The sequence below is a fragment of the Anser brachyrhynchus genome (genome assembly GCF_964034855.1).
Source record: "Anser brachyrhynchus genome assembly, chromosome: 1".
Classification (NCBI taxonomy): domain Eukaryota; kingdom Metazoa; phylum Chordata; class Aves; order Anseriformes; family Anatidae; genus Anser; species Anser brachyrhynchus.
The window spans coordinates 128,189,018-128,205,940 of record NC_137694.1 but is presented as its reverse complement, the minus strand read 5'-3'; the positions used below and the strand labels follow the sequence as shown (position 1 = coordinate 128,205,940).

The 16,923-nt window shown below is 39.2% G+C and overlaps 1 protein-coding gene across 1 annotated transcript in view; it reads left to right on the top strand.

Annotated features, from left to right (window-relative positions):
* Positions 1-16,923, top strand: part of SMS (spermine synthase) — a 47,202-nt gene that overhangs the window by 18,678 nt on the left and 11,601 nt on the right. Inside the window, exons 3-9 of the mRNA XM_080588038.1 lie at positions 6,893-6,986; positions 7,808-7,872; positions 10,389-10,564; positions 12,398-12,554; positions 13,481-13,568; positions 14,588-14,702; positions 15,287-15,366. Coding sequence (XP_080444164.1) covers positions 6,893-6,986; positions 7,808-7,872; positions 10,389-10,564; positions 12,398-12,554; positions 13,481-13,568; positions 14,588-14,702; positions 15,287-15,366 — 775 coding nt within the window. The remainder of the gene's footprint in view (positions 1-6,892; positions 6,987-7,807; positions 7,873-10,388; positions 10,565-12,397; positions 12,555-13,480; positions 13,569-14,587; positions 14,703-15,286; positions 15,367-16,923) is intronic.

Genomic DNA, 16,923 nt, shown 5'->3' with positions numbered 1-16,923 from the left:
GGTGTAAATACAAGCCAGGAGCCTTGACAGGTCAAAAACACAAGCCAATTGACAGTTTCACAAAGGGCGAAATGAATTGGTATGGGTACACATACCGAAGCTTTGATGCTAACCAAATGATGCTAAACAAATGGGCTTTGTTTCAGTACTAGTGATTTTGTCTGCTTTTTAATTTGGAGACCTGAAACTATTGTAAGCTTTTTTATGCTAGTCAAAAACAAGAGAAAACAGTATCTGGTACAACTAGTGAGAAATTAACATGGGAGTAGAGGCTTTCCTTCCCTCCAAAACAGAGTACTCCTGGAAATTAAGTAGTTTGTAGTGGAAAGGCAGAACAAAAATTATGATGAGGTACCATGTCTGAAGTCGCAGTTCTGACATGCACTTTTCTGGTAGGCATGGTGGATATGGCTGGTTAGAAAACCTCCACAACAAGTGGAGGGGGACTAGCTAGCTCACAGATAACAGATGCATTAGTCAGTGCTGTATGGGAGTTGGGGTTTTGTGAGTATGCACACACAAACACATTTTCAAACCAGCCGAAGATGTCTGAGCCCCTGCAAGATAGATGCACAGCTGTTATAACAAGCTGGGTACTAATCCTAAGTAAAGCAAATGTTTGAGTTGAGATTGTAGATGTTGCTTAGCCATATATTACTATCTGAAGCCTGTGCAGATAACCCCAATAGCCTGTAGGGTGCCCTGTGTCACAGGTTGTTAAATTGTAGGCCTGGCTGTTGACAAAACTTCGACAAAGATACTGTGTGTGAACAGCTCTGTGGAGGGCTGCAGTTGTTGAATGGATTGGAGCTGATTTAGGGATTAAGCCATGCTTTCCTGTTGTCATTACCAAAGCAACAGCTCCATGTTGTTCTTTGTCTGAAGTTAAGTAAGCAAAAGTCATGTTTGGCAACTTTACCTGGTCCATTAGCTTAGTGATGTACTCTTGGGGAGGGAGAGAGGGGATGAAAACATGCAGAGCAAACTAATCAAAGGAAGTTCAACTGAAAATATTTTACTAATCAGGTTGTCAAACACAAGTATGAATGAAATATCCGTTCACGCTCCAGAGCTGGGCAGGAAATCTCTCACTTCAGCCAATCAAGTCATTGTCTGTAGTGAATGAATGAGCTTTTCTGTGCTTTGCCATCTCCAGTGAGCAAGTGCTGCACTGGGGAATGGTAGCATGTACTAGCTACTGTTCTGTGAGCTCAGGGACCTCAGCAGTTTTGTTTTCCTGAGATGTATGTTTTCAGAACACTGGCAAAAACTGCATACACCTTTTTACGGGCCCCTTAAATAGCCTGCTTTCATAGAAGTGTTGCTCGAGTTTGGACTGGACAGTTTAAAAAAAAAAACTATGTGAAGTCTTCATTTTGCCTAATGTACATAGTACTTTATGGTACAGAGTTACAGGGCCTGTTACATCTTAAGGTTTAAAAAAATAAAAGCCGAAGTTAGAAGATCATTGAAGCTGATACTGTATTGTGGTAGCCTCACTGCTCATAAATGAGTACTCTTCTGTGTACATGTACAGCTATTAGGATTTTTCTCTGTATTGTTCTTCAGTCTTCCTCACCCACATCCATCCACTCTAATGCTTCCCTGATCCCTCTTATGTCATGTTCTGCCTAAAAGCTCTTTAAAAACTCACAAAATGGGAAATCTAGAGCCAGTGTTTCTACGGTACAAGATTGTGTTTTCAAAGGCTTTGACCTCTCGTATTTGTGCATCTATCTTAAGCTTCTCTATTCTGTCTGAATTCTTGTGTAGAGAAATGTAATCCTACCGGCATTCGACTTCACTGTTTGCAGCAGTGCAGGATTTAGCCAGTTGAAGGTGTTTTTTTTTTGTCACTGAGATGACGATATTGAATATGTTAACACCACAATGGGAGGGATGAGCATTTTCACTTTTTTGTTTCCCACCTTAGTGTTTTGCTAACCACTGTATGCTAGTCAGCATATTTCAAAGGAGCAGGATGGGCATTCCTCAGCGCTGTGTCAGATGAAAATGTTGTGGTTTATTAATTGAATTAGCCAGAGTGCAAAAACGGGCCGAAGAGTCGGAAGCAGTTGCTAGGAATCAGCAACAGTTTAGAACTATGAGAGCTTTCATTGCGTTAATTTCCTTTTGTAAAAAGAGAACAAGAATAGTCGTGCAGTGAAAAACTGGTTGCTTAGTTCCTTAAGGTCCCTTAAGTACTTAGTAATTAAAATGAAGAGCATTTAACAACAACAAAAAAGTAGGCTTTATTAAGATAGTCATTTTTTTTTTTTTTTTGGTTTTGGAATTTCCTAGTATAAACAGGTTTTCATTTCCTCCCTCATGACTAATTTGACAGGTGGCAACTTTCTTGGCAAGTTATTCTTCAAATACTTGAACTATTATGTCAGGACTTCAAGTTAGTCTTTCAGCAGATAAAAGCTTTGATGGAATGAAGAGGGCTGCTCTAGGTACCAGTCTGTTTATCCAGTTTTGATTCCTAGGGAAAAAAAAATCCTTTCCCAAATATGTAGGATTGCAGCATGTCCTACTCCTCGATACAAGGAGCTAAGGCAGGGCATACATTTTGGCTTAAAATAGTTTGATTTCCCTGCTTCTACTTCTTTTTAAGTTCAGACGTTTGTCCAAAACCTTTCTTGTTTAAAACAATTATTTCTTAATTTGTGCAAACATAGCAATGTAGTATTTCTTAACATGTGATGTTCCCAGTTGTTGTGGGTGGCAAGATCCAGTACTGTGAAGACCCAGTAAAAGTGTTTCTGTAATCATGATGGGTTTGCATGCAAGCACAAAAAGCCCGGGTACCGCTGTAGAAGACACATGGAGATGCAACAGTAGAACCTTGTTACAGTGAGGGCTGCTTTTCATGTGCAGATTTCCTTTCCCAATGGAAAGGAGAGGATCCCTCCTTATTTTTGAGCTTTTTCCTCACTGCTTTTATGACAGTACATGCAAGCACACACCAAAGGTGGTAGGTATTTTATTTCAAAACTGGGAGTTATTTTTTTTTGTGTGAAACAAGAAGCAGGAGGGAATTCTTGTGATGTAAACGTGAATTTTTGCAGCTCATTTATCATTTGGATTGTGAAGTAATCTTTGCTATATTTTTATGGGTAGGAAACTGAAACTTTATTATCATGGTTCTTTGACATTATGTCCCCCAGTATTATCATAAGAGGTGCTGCTGAAAGCCTTCGTTCACACATTTCGCTCAGTAGACAATTGTAACAAAAGCTAAAGTAGCCTTTGCTGTCTGCTGACTTAAGCTAGGAAGTCTGTGGGTTCAGCCTTGGCCTGCTGGTACTGCCTTAATACCACTGATCTGGTCACTTTTCTGAATGCACGCTTGCACTGTTTAATGATGGTGTGTTTTAGTCCCTACTGGCTTTTGAACTTACTTTGGGCATTGGATTTCCAGCCAGGTGATTTCTAACAAATCTATAACCAACCTGGATATGTATCAGTTCCTTTGAGGGTTCTCAAATTTAATTCCAGGTTGTTCAACATAAATTTACTGTGTGAGGGCAGAGATTATCAGCCGGACTTTCAGAACTTGAATTACTGACCACTGCACTGCTCTAGTCTGCTCTCTGCCTTCTGTCTCTACTTTCAAGGTGTCAGGACCCCATTCTTTCAGTAGAAGTAACAGTTGGACCCAATGAATTGATGGTTCTGCAGCATTTTTGTCTCTGCACCCTCATGCTATCATACAGGATAAGTCAGAAGGTGTGCAGGTGTGCTTTTTAGGGCAACCCTCCTCTCTGCCTCTCCTTGCCTCCTACCCCTCAAAAAAGACCCCAAAACAGCCAGTAATATTACATACTGAGGAAACTTTTCACGCAGGCACAGGGGAAGTTAAGACAATGCCAACTGTCAAATCTTATAACAACCATGTGATTTTTTTTGATTTTTTTTTAGGAAAGGGAACTCAAGTCATGGGACAAGAAATTTGTTATTGGCTTGTTGCTTTTGTTTGTGTAAATAGCAACCCCTGAAGTATGGAAATAGACTAGTAGAAAGATTTTTCCAGCAGTGTGAAGCTTTCTGGTATCGTGCCAGATTCAGAAGGCTTAATAGCAGTGCCATCTAATGAGCTGTAAGGACCCATCTGTCCCTAGTGCCACAGTTCTGAGGGCATGGAGCAGCTCTCTTGGCTTCCCCAGAAGCTGTGAGTGGTTGTATCCAGAACCCTCTGGAGTCACCCGTGCTCTCTGCTTGCTTCTCCAGTTTTGCTTAGCGCCCTCTGTGTGTTGCAGGAAATACACATGAACTGTAACCTTATTCTTGCAAGGACAACTCCTTCATCACATGCTCTTAAAGGCTGAGCAAGAATTTATAGCTCAGAAGTTGTCCCAGGTTTTTTTGGGCTATTAGGAAGTAATTTTGAGGAGCACCTCTGGAAGTAGACGGAATTTACCAGATAGGAATGGATAAAATGGGAAACACAGTGGGTGGACTAGGTAGATGGACTTCTCAAGGGAAGCATTCATTTAAAAAATTGTCCTACTTCACTGAGACATACCAGCTGGATACTTGCTCGCTGTGTGCATTGAGTATAGATGGTAGGATTTTCACCAGAGCTGTCCTTTGCAGTAGCTGGTCTGTACCAAGCACAAAGAGAAATTAGGAGAAGCAAGCAAGTAATTTGAATCCCTTTGGTTCAGTGGGGTGTAAAGTCACGGGGAGAAGTGCTTAAAAACTCAAAAGACCAGTAGAGACTTGGGGGCAAGAAGGGGTGTTCCTGCCCTTTCTTTAATTTTAGTAGCTGTGTCCTGGTGGTACTGATGAGAACACCAGCTTAAATTGCAAGATGTTGCAATTTCTGTGCATAGCCTGAAGTGGCCCAGTGTGAAAAGTACTGAACTGTATAAGCCACCAGTGGGTGGGACACAGTACAGTAGTACAGTAATACAGTCAGTACAGTAGAATGAGTGTATCCAGTTTTCCCTGAACACTTTCATATATAGCCTGTATGATAGAAATAAAAAGCTGCCCCAGGAATGTTTGAATACTGAAAATACTTACACTGCTGTTCTTCTGATTAGCTCATAAACCTGGTCTCTTACATGGCAGAACTCTAGCTGGTAGTTAAAAACAACAACAACAACAAAAACAACACAAACAACAGAAAGACCTGCGTTTACTCCTTGACTATTTTCATTCTTTCATTAGGATATTCTATGCAGGAGTAATTTCTTATGCAGGAGTAATTTCCTGGTAATGGTTTTGGGGGGAGTACATACTTTATGGTTATTCGGTGGTTTAGTTTAATGGCCATTGCAGAACAGGCGTTTTCTAGTGCCTAATTAAAAATACTTGTGGGGAAGACACCTAGTGGACAAGTGCTGAAATGTAGGTAAGGTCACTAAAAGTTGGTGCCAATATGCAGGTAGTTAGGCGGGGAAATCATGGTGGAAGTGTGTGTACTCTATAGAAATACGTTTCTGTAGGCAAGACCTATACGTAAAATCTGGAGGAAAGTCAGAGACTTCTCAGGCTTGTCTTTCAAAGAGAAGTGTGTGGCACCCTCGTTCATCTGTTACCTTTGAACAAACCACAGATACAGTTCACTGATATCCAAAGCCAGTTGTGTCCTTCAGCGGTGCAGTGAGTGTGCTTTTATTCTTGCGTCACTTCAGGCAGTTTCATCATTTGATCACTTTGCAGTTACCAAAAAAATTGTAATCTTCAGGTAACACCTACAGAATGTTACGAATTTCTTGTCTGGCTGCAGCTGTGGTTGTGTTTGCTGCCCAAAGCTCCCACTAACACATGAGAAGTGGTGTAGGCTTTGGGGCTCACAGTTTAATAAAGAAGCTGTGGAAACGCCAAATAAAAGATGGGAATGGTGGAGAGGGGGGAGGAGGTCATCCGAACTTTTTGCCTTAACAGAAGAAGGAGTTGGTTTGTTATTTGCCTTTGAGACTGAGTGGGGTGATAGGAGCAGACATGCAAATAAAGGGGCATTCAGAGAAGTGTCTGTAGCTTTACCTGGAGTTTCTCAGTGTTGTGCTAATGAGCCTCCATCCCTCAATACCCTTCTTTCTTTGCTCCGCTCTTACTGTTCCCATCCCCTCCTCTGTCCTCTTTACTTCAGTGTGTGCCTCCCGTCCCTTTACTTCCTTTGTGTACTTGTAGCCTTTCTGTTTCTTTTTGTCTTCTCCCCTCCCCAGGACTGAGAAGGATATAGTTTCTGTTTCTGTTTTCATGTGTCCTTCCCATAAGTACTTATCTTTTGTTCGTTGCAAGTTCCAGAAGGACTTCCAAGTTATTGGTTGCTGTAAGAAACACAGCATACAGCATTAGTTTTGTCTGTGCTTGCATCTGCACTCATCAATGAGGATTTGCTGCTGCAATTTGTCAGTCAAAGCCATGCTTGCTTCAGGAGGTTTATTGTTTCTGGTGTGTACGTTTTTATTCAGCTTTGAATGTCAACAGTGTCTCTGTGAGCAATTGCTATAAATTTTTAAAAAAGACACCAAAAAATGAGAAGGAAGGTAGAGGGGAGGGAACATTCCCAGTTATTTTCTTGAGCTTTGTTTTCAATTTTAAAGAAAGCCCCACTTGCCCAAGCAGGCCTTATTCAAAGAGCTGAGGGCAGTAGTCAGTGTACTTCCCCCTCATGTAGCGGCTGTTCTGGTTTAAACACCATGTTCATTAACTTGCTGCCTGCTGATTAGTTATGTAGTAATCGGCATGCCCTTGAAACTTTCCATTTACTGCTTAGTGACTTGTAGAGGAAGAATGGAGCTGGAACTATCAGCAGCTGACAAACCGCTGGAAATGGTCATTCTTAATTTAATACAAGTCACTTCAAACTTTCTTTTCTCCCTGTCGTTTTTGTTAGTAAACAAAATCATCATCACTGTCTCTCCTTGTCTTGTAGTTTTGCCAATTTGAGAATTTACCCTCATGGATTAGTGTTGGTGGATCTGCAGAGCTACAATGATCAAACAAAAGGAAGAGAGGAAACTGATCGGGTATGAACCTTACTATGCTTACCAAACTGCATAGGCAGCCACTTCTTTTCTCCAGGTCTATCAAAATCTATATCTAGATTAATAGATCTAATATATATCTAGATTAATCTAATTATATCTAATCTATATCTAGATTAATAGATCTAATCTATATCTATATCTTCATAAAATGTTTTAAAATATCTAAGTTTGTTCAAACCTAGTGCTTACAGACAAGGAATAGTAGTGCTATATGAATATGACCACTCATGCGCACGTGCATGTCCTGAGTCTCAAATTCTTTGCTGTGAAAGTTGTAAAGACCTAACAGCCTCAGTTAGGGCTCAGTTCGGGCTCAGTTCCTTTCCTGTACTCAGGGCAGTGAGAGAGAAGGGATGCTTAACCCACAACGTGGTGTACTAGTGTAGGATTTCCTTCTCTAATGTAGGAAATGGTGAGCCTTTATTTTAAAACTTATTCCCCAGGGAGAAATCATTTCTTCTTATCCAACATGAAAGCTTCAGAGCTGAGATATTTGGGGATAATGAAACCTTCCAGGATTCTTGTGCTCCCCCTTTGGGTTGCATCTTAAAGGTCTGGCTGTTAACCTGGAGGACAGTTAAATATAATGATGACAGCTGCTATGGTATGCACATTCTTGCTAGTAATGAAGCTAAGGCAATTAGCTAAGGCTAATTATTCATGGACTTCTAATGTTATATTGCAAAATCTTTTACTGCAGGTGCTGCTTTTTATTGCCTTCCAACTAGTCTCATTTAACAGATGTTTTACATCAAGTGATCACTTCTATAAATTCCACCTCTCATTTGCTATTTTTTCAGCTTCTAGACAAAGTAGAAGAAAGAATGAAAGAATTATTTCATGGCAACATAAAAAGGGTAAAACGGTAAGTTCACATGTATATTTCCATATGTGTCTCTTGGTTGCTTAGTTGCTAAAGATAATAAACAAATTATAGTTTGCTATACAGCTGTGAATAAGTAGCCTGAAGTAAGAATTTGTGCATATTTTTTCTCCTAATATTTTAAAATTGTTTTATTGAAGATGCTGTCAGGTTTCTCATTATGTTAAGCTTGATCTTCAGTGTTGTTACTTCGGGCAAGGATTATTTCTTTTACTATTTTCCACAACAGTTGTATGAAGCGGTGTGAGAAAAGGCAAACAGAAAGCAAGAGCAGGTTGCTCTGGAAGAGCTGGGGAGCCGAGGGTGGCAGCAGGACAGGCACGGACCTTACCAGGCCCCGTTCCACAGCTCCTGAACAGGCCAAGCAGGGCAGGTGATGGCCAGGGCCAGTCACAGCCCTGTGGCTGCCAGGCAGGGCCAGGGTGCTGACGCAGCTCCGTGGCTAAGCTGCGTGTCAGGAATGGCAAAAGATGTGGGCAGGCCCAGGCCTAGCTGCAGCGTGGCAAGGGCAAGGGCAGGGGCCAGAGCTGAAGTGCAGGCCCCTGGCGTGTGGAGGAGGCCCTTCCACAGCTCTGTCACACATGGGTCTGTCCCAGCAGCCGGAGCAGGGTTAGCCAGCTTTACCCCACGGAGATGGCCTTGAGTATGGGCAGCCAAAGCCCCAGTGGGAATGTATATGTGTGCTTGTGGCCCTCCAAGAAGATACAAATGCTTTGTAGCAATTTTTTGTATGTGTCACTGAAGGAAGATAATAACATGTTGTGCTTTGCAATCTTCCCTCAGTTTGGTTTGCTTAAATACAAGATTATATATCAAACTGAGGGGATTGTTAACAGTGGGTTTTTGACTAGTGCGGAGAAAACGTTCACACCAGTGTTCCCCAGGGGTCTGGAAAGGGCACAGCTCACTTCAGTGTCTTCACAGTGACTAGCACCTTGGAGCAGAGGGAGCATTTGCCGTAGACATGAACTTACTAGGTGATGCAGCAGTGTAAAATCAACAAGATATACCTTAAAGACAAGAAGCAAACTACAAAATGGGAGAACAACTAAGCAGTGCTGCAGAAGATGATTCTGAAGGTTATAGGAGACTACATTTAAAGTGATAGTGATTTGAAAGTGTTGCTATACATTGCATATTATATTTCGCATTGCGTGTAAAACACAGAGAGGTAGTTGCTTTGCTTTACTTTGTCCTGGTAAAGCCTTAACCTGGAGCACAGTGTGCAAATGCAAATCATTTTGTGTATGTGTGTATGAAGGAAACACTTTCTTGGAGGACATTTTAATGCTGAAATACTATGTTAGGAGTTTGTGGAATCCCTGCGATAGGAACTTGTTAAACATGGGTCAGGAAAAAGTCTGAGGTGATCTAGATTCATGTGGTTACCTTAGTATAGGAAGATGAACCTCTTAGAACAATGGATATGGAATGGATCTTGTAACACATGCCTCAACTTTTTTTAAATTTGCTTTGCATTCTTCTGGTGTTTGCTTCACACATCAGCTCTACTGGAATTACTGCTGCTGGAAATCATTTCTGCCTTTTTCCTTGACCTTGTGAATAGAAGCTCTTGTTGTCAGCATGTGCTGCCATCGTGTGGTTTAGTGAGGGTACAAAATATTTCTTATACGTTCATTGACAATCACTAGTGAATTTGCAGGAAGCTTGTCTGTCTGGTTTTCTCCTGCACCCTCACCTGGAAAAAACTTAAATTTCTGGAGTGTATGTGCGGGACATTTGATGAACTGCATGCCTGCATGTTTTGCATAAAGTGGAATTCAATCAGTTTGATCAGTTGCTTGCATTTCAAGAGTATTTTGTCTTCAGGTGTAATACTGATTTGAATAATACTTGTATTGGAATTAAAAAGAAAAAACAAAACAGCCTGCTTGCCCAGGTGCTTGAACCACATAAAAAAAGTAATGCAAACTATCAGTTGAGATTTTACATATGTGGATATCAAGGATTGTGCTTAAACACTGCAGACTTGGCTCAGTTTGAAACACTGTAGTAGTTCACTTCTGTGTATGCGTTTAAAATGTCTCTCAGTACAACTTTAGAAGGGTGAGGCTCTCTAATTTCAAAGAAATAGCATTCTTAGCTGAGCTGAAGGTGGAAAGACGTTTTGTCATTGTTTTTTTGTCAGAATTATGCTTTTGTATTGTATCAATTACTAGTTGTGCACTGATTATTCTGCAGAAACTACTGTGATAAGTAAATCCCCTCTCGTAGGGTAGAGGTACATTCATATGCACATTGTGAACTTTGTTGTACATAAAGAATGACCACTGATATTTCATCGGTGCATTAGCAAGTTACGTATATTTAACATGTCTAATAGGTTTCTTAAATTCCTTGAGCATTTGATCTTACAAATCCTCGTTTACTCTTGTAGATACTTTCTATTTATTAAGTATAATCCACAGGTTGTTAAAAAGAAATAGAGAAACATTATCAAATGTTCTGCGATTCCTCTTCTCCTTATTTTTTTGCAGATTGCCAGCCATTTTGAGAGGAGGTGCCATTGATAGGTATTGGCCCACAGCTGATGGACGCTTGGTGGAGTATGACATAGATGAAGTTGTTTATGATGAAGATTCACCTTTTCAGAATATTAAAATTCTACATTCAAAACAGTTTGGGAATATTCTTATCCTCAGTGGGGATGTTAGTAAGTACTGTCTCACTGGAGGATCTTTGGCGTGAACTAATAGGAAACGTTTTCTCTGTTGCTTTGTCACAGTTTTAACAGATTACTGAGGGTCATGGTTCTGATATAGGAAGCTCCATATATGCATGTACATCTATGCATTTAAATTACAAATGCTGACCAGATGTAAAATCCAGAGTACAAACAAGATCTTTTTTTCTTTTTCCAAAGTTTCTTTCTTGCTGTGGAAAGTAGCACAGGAGAATTGAAGTTAGTGCGTTCTCTACCACAGCTTACTAACCCCTTCATTCATTTGATCTTTTACCTGTTTGTTGCAAGAGCAGCATCTTGAGTAACCTCTCTGACAATAAACCAAACTACATTATCCGTCTTCAAAACACAATGGAATTCTCAAGGAGTATCCAGAAGTGGAAACTGGTGTGTGTGTGTGCGGGGTAATCCCGCTGCTCTCTTCTTTAACTTTGATGATGGAATTACCTTCTCGGTGAGATCAACCGTAACAGCTGTATCTTAACTCATTTAGCTGCTATGTTGTTGAACTTCTTCTGCCTCTTTCTTCTCGAAAACACTCAGCTGAACTCTCAGTTAATAATAAAGGGTGACCCAACCTTCACGGGAGGTTCTTTTTGTGTAGTACTCTGCTGATCTATGTATGATTGAAAGTGAACCTTGGAGAACATATGCTACTGTTCTTGTAAACTGTGTAAGGATGCTATTTACTAGAAAACCTAGGTGTAAAGGAGTATGTTTTGTAAAGTCCCTTAATATTTATGTTGAAAAGTACTGACTGAGGTAGATGGGGTTGTTCCTGTCTGAGGTTAGGATAGCTAATTTGAGGCTAATAGCAGAGTAATTAAGAATTTTGCCTGTAGCTTTTTGAAATCACCAGAAATACCTCTAAGCATTCAATTTAGCTTTCTGCAGCTGTCAAGGGGACTTACGGAATTCTGTGCAGATGGCAGCTGCGAGTGTTAATACTCAAGTCATCAGCAAAGTATTCTCTAATTCAGTTAGTATTGTATCTGAATCGCCAAATTAGGTATTCCATACTTCTGGCCAGAAATTTTCGTCTGAGCTTCATATGGAAATGAGGTTTTATTTGAACACTGTCACAGCATGCCTCATAGAAAGGGAAGTATGCCATTACGTATTTACCTTCCATAGGATTTTAAAATATTGCTCTATGTCATTCTTTTATTGTGCAATTATAAACTAAGTGCTGATTGGCAGGCATAATACTAGGGTATGTTTTGTGCAGCAGCACATCATTGCTTTGCTCTTGTAGCTCAGATCTGTTATTACAGCTGAGGAAAGTTATTGCCTGGTTTGAAGCTAACGGCAAACAAGTCATCAGAAGTCATGCTTTGGGGCCCTTCAGCAGTTAGGTATTAATGGTCATGCTTATGCTTCTGCGCAGGGATCCACAGGGGTGCATCTACATTGGTCTTTTTAGTTAGGGTCCAGAGTGTGCTTCCAGAAGTCTCCTGATTGTCTCTTGCTGCACTACTCTGAGGTAAAAACCCATGGACGTGTGTCAAGCATGGACATCAAGTCTTAAGTACCAACTGTTTTGCTCTGCAAATGTGCTTCTCTTGGCACATAGTATTTGCTAATGCGGATGTAGCCATTGTTGGGTTTTCATTGAGAACTGCAGAAATCCTGTATGGGATGGTTTCATTACCTCTGTTAAATCACTGGCCTCCGTAGTACCTGATATGTGTCTCAGAGAGCTGGGTTGTTTGTGTAGATGCTCTGGGTCTGCATGATATCAGCTGTATTAATGAGAAGAATTAAAGATGCCTTTGTCCAACTCTCTCTCTTCCTTCCATTCAGATCTGGCAGAGAGCGACCTGGCATATACCCAAGCCATAATGGGCAGTGGAAAGGAAAACTATGCTGGCAAAGAAGTGCTAATCCTAGGAGGTGGTGATGGGGGTATACTATACGAGATAGTCAAACTGAAGCCAAAGATGGTTACTATGGTAGAGATATCCTTTGACAAATGACTGATTGTTCTTTTCAACATTGTGCGGTCTGCATTTTCTCTGACATCTTAGCATTAAGCACAACCATCAGGCTCTAATTTGCATGAGGTGATAGGGTCTAAATTGAAATTTATATTTTGTGAGCATAGAGAGAGACAATCACTACATTTTTCTCCATCTATCATGTGTGTGCTTTCAACTTCCCAACCAATACAATAATTATTGAGTAGCACTTTACACAGGACTGGAAAGGAACACTTCTGTCATCAGACTGATATGTTTTGTTACCACAGAAGACAAGTCCATCAAGTCTTTTTTTCTCCAGCGGCTTTTGCCTTCATGTTTTTTTTTTTTTTTCTCTTAAGAAAGCTATAGAAAAATTCCTAGAAGCAAAGCAAGTTAGCAATAGGAATGTCATTGCTTGGTGAATTGTGTTGTTGGCAGAATGACCAACTCTTTCCCTGTCTCAAAAATACTGATATAAACCAATTATTTAACGTTCTGTAGTTGAAATAGTTTGTAATATAAACCACTGTTAGCCATTTGAAATGTTGATCATCCTAGGTTTTGGGCTCCCCTTGCTAGAAACAAAAATGGTTGTTTTAAAAATGTAGTCTTAATCTACTTTAGCTTTATGCTTTTTTTTTTTTTTGCCATCCTATTGTTCAAATTTCAAGCTTGAGCAGTAATAGTAACCTAAGAAGCCAGAAATACTACTTTTTTTTTTTTAAAAAAAAAAAAGCACACTTCTTGAACCTCTAACTGAACTGGGGACAAATATGTAAGTTTGGCTACTGTTATGTGTAGCTAAAATATACATCTTACTATCCCTTTGTAAATTTCACCTTTTTGAGAATTTACTTCTGAAGAAAAGGAAACTGTTACGTGTGTTATTTCTGGAATGTAGAATGCCTTAACTATCTTCAAACATTGACCAAATGGTGATTGACGGGTGTAAAAAATACATGCGTAAAACATGCGGAGATGTCTTAGACAATCTGAAAGGAGAGTGCTATCAGGTAATTTTTACTTTGCTTTCATCGAAAGTAATACTTCAAATGTAATTACCTCTAGGTTGGAAGTCTGGTGTGGGAAAGTTTTTTTGAGCAAAAGCCTTTTGATTTTTTTTTCTTAATTTTGGGAAGGATTTGTTTCCATTTTTAATGATATTTCTAAATTTTAATTGCTGTCAGTGGGGTTTGTATTGGAAGTACACATTAGCTTCAAAATACTTTCAGTTTCCACTTTTAAAATAATTATTTATATCCCTTAAGGAATATGAAATATGAGAATATTTATTGCCATAACTTCTCAAATGAAGAGGAAATAATGGTAAGGATGCAATGTTAAACATAAATTCTTAAATTGACAAAAAGGAGAAGAAATGTGTATTGTTAGGTTTCCCTCCACTACTGAGAATATCTAAATTTGTAATACATTTTTTTAAAATTGTTTTTAATTTGCAGACAAAATTTCTTACCATTACATTCCTAGTGTACTAATAAATAGATAAATGCATGCAGCCCTGTGGTTAAGGATTTTACATGTTACATCTGACAGAGCTTACAAACTGGCCCAGGTGTGTTCCGACATCTTCACTGGCAGCCTTTTTCCATTTTCATCACTGCTCCTTAAGGTTTTCATAAACACTACTTTACAGGTGTGAGTTTAAAAATGCATGCAGAAAGTTAACAGAGAGGTCACATGCTACTTCGCGTGAGTCAGTGGTCCTTCATACAAATACCTCATTTTACTAGTGTGTTGGGGGACTGAAATGTCACTGTTCTTCAGAATAGTGGTCACCCAACAATCAGAGCTAGGAAATTCAGTCCTGTGGTGCCTTGCACTTCTCACAATTCCTGCAACTATTTGTTTTCTTTACATGATGTAAAAAGTAGAAAATGGAGCCTGAAGTTAAATCCTTAGTTTATTTTGTATTTTTTTTCCCTGCTTATTTTTTGTGTATTCATGTTTTTTCTCTTTCCCTGGTCAGTTCTAGCGTATTTTGGGGACTAATTACAGTACTTTATTCTTTTAGGTTCTAATTGAAGACTGTATTCCCGTACTGAAGAGGTATGCCAAAGAAGGAAGGATGTTTGATTATGTAATTAATGATCTGACAGCTGTTCCAATCTCCACATCTCCCGAAGAAGGTTGATTTTCTAATTTATCTTCTTAAACTTCTGAATATTTTCTCCATTTCAGCCCCTCTACTGCATAATAATTGGCAATTTGCATAAAAAGTACTTTGATTCTTCCTTTTTTTAATAGTAATCTGAGGGGCAGAGAATGACTATAGCACATTTGTTCCTTTTGATTTTTTTCTTTAATATTAGAAAAAATTAACAAGTGCATAGAATGTTTTTATTCTAAAAACTAAATTCTAAACTGGGCACTTATATGAACTCATGTAACTCTTGGGGAGTTTACATTCCAATAGTTCATACTCCCCAACCCTCCAAGTTAATTAAAATTTTAATTAAAAAAAAAATAAAGAAAAAACATAGGGTAATCATTCTGAAGAAAACCAGAGACACTCAATTCCACCATCATTACCGTTGTGTATGGGGTGGGGTTTGATTGTTTTTCTTTTCATGGTGGTTTGTTTCTTTGTGTTTTAAAACTGCAGGATAGCTACTTTTTTGAAATGGTAGACATGTTGCAACTCTTGACTGCATAATAGTAAACAAGCCAGTGATGGGGAGTGGGTTGTTTTTTAATCATACTCTATACGCAGATTCCACGTGGGAATTTTTGCGGTTGATTCTTGACCTCTCAATGAAGGTCCTGAAGCAAGATGGAAAATATTTCACACAGGTATGATATCTAATGTAAAGTATTGCTGTATATGTATTGCAATTAGGTACTTAAAAAAAAAAAAAAAAAGAAAAAAGCTAACTTAAAATCTAATAGCAAGCTGGGTTTTTTTTTCCTTTTAATAATTTGTTTGGGACTTTTGCATGAAATTTGGGCTTTCCAAACTGACTTGTCTTTTTTCATTTTCAACTGAAATTGTAGAGTATCCGTCTTTGAACTTAAAAACATAATTTCAAGAATAAGCAAGGCATACTGCATAATATTTTAGTTGTAAGCAGTTCTCAGAAAAGCAGAGCAGGTGTACTTCCTAAAGATAGACATGGTTTTTAAGCTAGTATCTTCAGTAGTATAGTGTAAGATATGAAAATCTGTGTCATTCATAAAGGTGTAAGAATTTGACATAGGTGCAATGGGATGAGAAAATGAGTCAGTTGGGAGTAAATACTCTCTTCTTGCTTTCTATCCACTTCTAATGCAAATCACTGGTTTGACTTCTGGAAAGCAGATTTTGTTTTAATCTACTTGTTATAATGGTTGGTGTTTTATGAAATGTTTTATACAGTTCAAATAAGGTTTATTTTTGTATATCAAGTTTCTAATCCAATTCCATTTAAATATAATTTAAAACCTATATACTTGCTACAGTATAGCCACCTCAGGTATAATGTAATTGTGGTAAAGCTTTCCTCTGAAGATATTTTCTAAATGTAATTCTGAATATAGAGTGCCACAAAGCTGTGAGCAATTGTACAGAAACATGACAAACATCCAGCAGACGGATGACTGAAATGCCTCTGAAGTTGTATTTCTTTTGTGTCATGCCTGTACTTTAACTAGTGTGTAGCATCTAAGTACAGTATTTTGAAATATCTCGTTAAGCTCTGAAATAACTCTGCTAAAACTATGCATTTGAACACTCGTTTAACATTCCCGTCAGAGCTAGCTGTCAGAGGTGTGCAAAGGAATTGGTTTGCTCTTAAATTGGATGGGTTTTTGAGAAGTTTGAGTCACAGAACGAGGGGTATTTTTTTGGCAACTTTACCGTGGTGCTTAATGTTGAAATGCAGTGGTTTTGTGGGCGAGGTAAATTATCTTGTGGTTGAAATAAGATACAACTAAAACAGTCCTATCATGCTGTAAATCTTAATGGCTTTTTTATTGTTAATAGTGGAAATACTCTGGACAGGTGTTGGTATTGAAAAGAGACTACATCTTTTAGACAGACCAAGCACTCGTGGTGCAGTTTCGCTACCTGTGACATATACAGTGAAACTGTATATTTCTTTATACATATGTCTTTAGTAGTGGATATGAAAATGGATGTCTGTGGACAGCTGTCTGTCAGATTTTGCAGAAGGAATCCTGGAGGAAGCTTATGCTGGTGTGACGGCCATGCTGCAGCCAGGGAGCATGGAGGTGGTTGTCCTGCATCAAGCTGAAACCAGTAGAGGTTGGGACTGGGGCAGCCGTGGCTGGGCTAGACTGGGTTAGACTGTGGGCAGAAGTTCAGACATGACTGCTGCCGACTTTAGTAGCCAACCACAGTGACACACTGAG